Source organism: Glycine soja, chromosome 18 (assembly GCF_004193775.1).
Source record: "Glycine soja cultivar W05 chromosome 18, ASM419377v2, whole genome shotgun sequence".
Classification (NCBI taxonomy): Eukaryota; Viridiplantae; Streptophyta; class Magnoliopsida; order Fabales; family Fabaceae; genus Glycine; species Glycine soja.
The window spans coordinates 23,386,068-23,390,255 of NC_041019.1; the positions used below are offsets into that span (position 1 = coordinate 23,386,068).

Consider the following 4,188-nt stretch of genomic DNA (forward strand, 5'->3'; position numbering starts at 1 on the left):
CATATACATCCTTGGAATCCTTCCCAACACAGATATATTTCATATATATATGAACAATCTTTGTGATCCGCTTTCTTTACTTACTTTAAGCAATGAAGAAAGACTTGTTTGTTGTAAATCGCTGGTTGGGTTTACCAATCAAGAAAGACATGGGACTCTTTTTTGTCATTGCTTGGCTGTAAACCAAGTGCTTTTCGATCTTAGGCGATCTCAGGTTACCGGCTCTCCGGCCTCATTTCGAGGCACGATTGGAGAGCTCTTTGGGCCTATCAGTTTCTCAATCGCCAGATAGAAACATTCTGAGATGTGATGTTCTGATTACTGTTGTTTATGTAATTTTCAATGCTTGTTCTCATTCCTACTTGCTTCTTTCTTGGTCACTGAACTGATCTTTCAGAGAGGGAAGATGATGTTCTTAGCTCGAGAGATAGCCCTATTTTTTTGCCAACTTTCAGCCCTCTCCCTATGGTCGAGATACTAGTAACCTCCGCGGAGATCACATTCACGAGAATCAGATAATCCGTCTTCCCCGTGCTAGGAGTTTTAAGCTTTGTTTGCCCAAATAGGTTGCTAGGAAGAGAATTGCTAAATTCCCTATCGCTGCTATCTGCTATCGCACCTATCGCTTTGTTCCTCTTACGAGCTAAATCCATTCTCGGACTATCGGTTGAGCTACATATTTCAATGTGAGAACTATAAAGAAACTAAGGTAAGAATGCCCTACTAGCAACTGACTTCCTTCAGGTATGATTCGTTCGTGACCTATAAGTGAGCAAGTCTTCGCCCGTTGCCATTCAATAGCAAAAGCTGTAGTTACTACACTCTTCTTTCTCTGATTATCTATCGTGCTGCCAAGAAGCAAGGTTACGCAGTCCTCTACCTATACGTACCTCTAAGAAGGAAGCTATTTCAATCCTCTCCTTGAAGTCAAGCAATTGAAGACTTTCGTCTGCTCTCATAAGTCAGTTCAAAAGCTTCAGACAAAGTCACCAAAAAGGAAAACATTTTCATTGAAAGGCTGGCTTGCGAAAGGAAAAAGGAAGCAGAAGCAGAGCGGGAGGAGAAAACACTAACTTCCCCGCAGGGAACCCGGAAACTATCTTTCCTCTCCGGAATATATCTTCTTAATGTTGCCCTAGCTCAAGTGAAGTGAGTTGGAGTTCTTTGTTTGAGTTTGATTTATTTCCAGCTACGGAGCTGAGGTCACATTCATTTCTAGAGGAAATCCTGATCTTCTTATCGTTCGTGACTTCCACCTAAAGTCATTGCGTTCAGCCCTCTCCCTATGGTCGAGCAACTACGTACCTTTCTTTTCTAGACCTCATGTGGGAGAGGTACGATGTTACTGCTTGACCTATAACCAGCTCTCCTTGGGAAAGAAAAGAGCTTGACATACGAGACATGTCGGAGAAGGCATCTGTTACTAAAGAAAATCTCATTTGCCAACATTCCCTTGGGTATCCCCCCTTAAGAGGCCTTAACAACGAAATGAAAGGGTTTTGAGCAGCTCATTCGCTTACAGAGAACTCAGCTAAAGAAGAAAAGGTAGAAAGAAATCTACAAGTTACATCGAACTCTCCTCCATATGCTTTTCTTAATCTTTCCCGTAGGAGAGTCACAGATGAGGAAATTGCATAGGTGACCGGGGAACAATTGACTGCTCCAATACATAAAGTAGCTGAAGCTATTGATTGTAGCAGCTCCGTCCCATTCATCACTGCTTTATGTTAAAAAGAAAAGAGCTGCTCCTCTCCGATCTAAGCCCTCTCTCTAGTCAGAAATAGCGTCAGTAAGTTAATCAGGATAGATCGACAGGCCAGCAAAGGCCTTCTACCGCAGCGGGCCCACAGGCCTATGCCAATCTCTTAGGGCAGGTTCTCTTTCATCCGTCTTTCCTAGGTGCGCATCTCCATCTACTAAAAGTAAGGGTGGTTACCATAGATAGATTGGGTCATTCGTAACCGATGCTTTAGCATAAACTACAGCTCTTTCATCAACTACAGCAATATCCGATGTAGCACATTCTCCCTCTTTCGCATATCCGATGCTTTACAAGCAACCTTGGTGTCAGCATCGTCACTTGAGTCATCCTAGAACAACCCTGCCTATTCAAAAGAAGTACCTCACCTCACTTACGAAGAAGTAGTGGGAGCTGGGCTCTCGATTCAGTTGGATAGCCAGTCTACCTAGGTAAGAGTTACGTCGACCCTGCAGGGTATCCGAGAGGGGCACAATGCAGGCTGGAGATCATCTGGTAAGGAGAATCCCCAGGCTTTAGATAGTTTAGAGGGACTAGGCAATGAGCCCGGATAATCGAATGGAACTCTTCTTTCTTTCAGAACCTTTCTAAGGTCATATATGAATAAAGGTTATATATAAACGATCTGACAGGACTCAATGGAGTTGCTTTTAAAGCGAGCGAGTAGTCTTTGCCAAAGTTAGGGGCTGTCAGGACTTAGATAGAAATTTCACAATGAGAGAAGTGTCAGAGTTCGAATAGAAGGTAATGGAGTGAAGTACGTAGCCCTTAGGAAAGTGCACGAGAAAAGGAAAAAGAGTTGTGAGTTTGACTTTCTCTTTTACCACAATAAGCCGTGTAGTTACCGGATCGGGACAAAGAGTCGGTTTAGTCGGAGATAAACAGAGTCGGGTCGATGAACAGAGCCGATATCGACACCGAAATATATCACTGTCTTTGACGCTTCTAGGCAATATGCCATCGATTACCTCAAAACTACTTTGAAATTCAGCATGACATAGGTACCTACTTCGAATCTTCCTTGAGAGCTGGGATAAGTACGGAATTTCACTCTGGTGGAATCGCTTCTATCCTTAGCCCGGTACCGAGGGAGGGCTTTCCGAGACCAATGCTATCAAGAAGTCACTAGACTGACTATTATTGCATCGAGAAAGAGTGAAAAGATCTCCCCTCAAGAACTTCTGTTATTCTTATTCTTTTTTGCCGCTAGCCCTTCCTCTCTTTCAACGCTTGGCCACTCGATTGCTATTGTCGCCTTGGAGCCCGCCCTTGGCTGGTTTCACCCCTTCTCTAGTAGCCTTGCCTGCAACCTTGAGAAATTCTTGTGTGACTTATGAATGAAAGGAAATTCCTTGCTTTAGAAAAGAGAAGAGCGCCGCAACAGCTAATTCATCTAAATCAATGGCACGTGAGGTGAGGGAAGGAAGGGCGGGATGAAGCGAGTAACCAATCCCTTGCTGGTTAAAAATTGCAGCATCAGTATTAATCTTATAAACACCATGGGGTGGGGCCTGCCAACCTATAGGTGTTTGCACTATTTTTAGCTTCTCCTTCTTATACTCTTCGAAGAAGCTGATTGCTTTGTTCACCACATCCACAGGATAGTTCTGTATGTCCTGGAACAGCAGCAAATTTCTATCACTCCATAAAGCCCATGCAACTACTAGCATAAGTTCCAGCTGCTCTTCATCAAGACACTTCCCCATCTCCTTCACCCAATCTGAGAAGTTGAGAGCCTGCATCTGTTGAGTATGAAGGGCTAATGGGCAGAGTAGCCAAATGCCAGATGCCCAGGGGCAGCCCTTTAAAACATGAATGGTAGATTCAGGCTCCATTCCACATCTGTCACAAAGCAGGTCAACCTCCACCTTTCTTTTCCCATTTCACTCGTCTTGCATAAAAAAAAACCACCTAAATCCACATCTAAAAGGGAGCCCGCGAGAAAAATGCCTCCTCTATGAGATCTCGGTGCTACTGCCCAGCCCCACCTTAATTTTTTTCGAATTACGATCGACTTTTTTTTCCTAAGCTAAGATCTAGGGGGGAGGAGCTCTTCTTGCGTAGTATACCTTTTACCAGAAATTCCAGGCTCGTATTAATAACCAGTATAACCCCGGACCTTTTGAGCAAGCGCTATGGAGATAGCGAATGCTAGCGTTAGCCCAGCCATCCACATTGCAAGAGCTCTGGGTGTTCTTTCCATTGAAGCTTCACTGGCCACCTCCCTGGCTTGCTCACTGAGGTGGTCTACTAGCTGCCTTACTTTTGCGGAAGAACTTGCCGGTTCCCCGATTTGCGTTGCCTCCGCCAGCTGCTGTAACTCAGGGATGCTTGGGGGTGTCTGTGCTAGACAGTCCCACCATATCGCGCACCCAAGATATAGCGCTGGTAAGATTAAGCTGAGAACTTCCGTGACGTGCTGCCCTTGC

At 44.7% G+C, this 4,188-nt stretch overlaps 1 protein-coding gene across 1 annotated transcript; it reads right to left on the bottom strand.

Annotated features, from left to right (window-relative positions):
* Positions 1–3,090: 3,090 nt before the first annotated feature.
* On the bottom strand, positions 3,091–3,594 carry LOC114397111. The gene has a single exon (XM_028359228.1). It carries the CDS (start codon positions 3,592–3,594, stop codon positions 3,091–3,093), a length of 504 nt encoding a protein of 167 aa, XP_028215029.1.
* Positions 3,595–4,188: the final 594 nt, after the last annotated feature.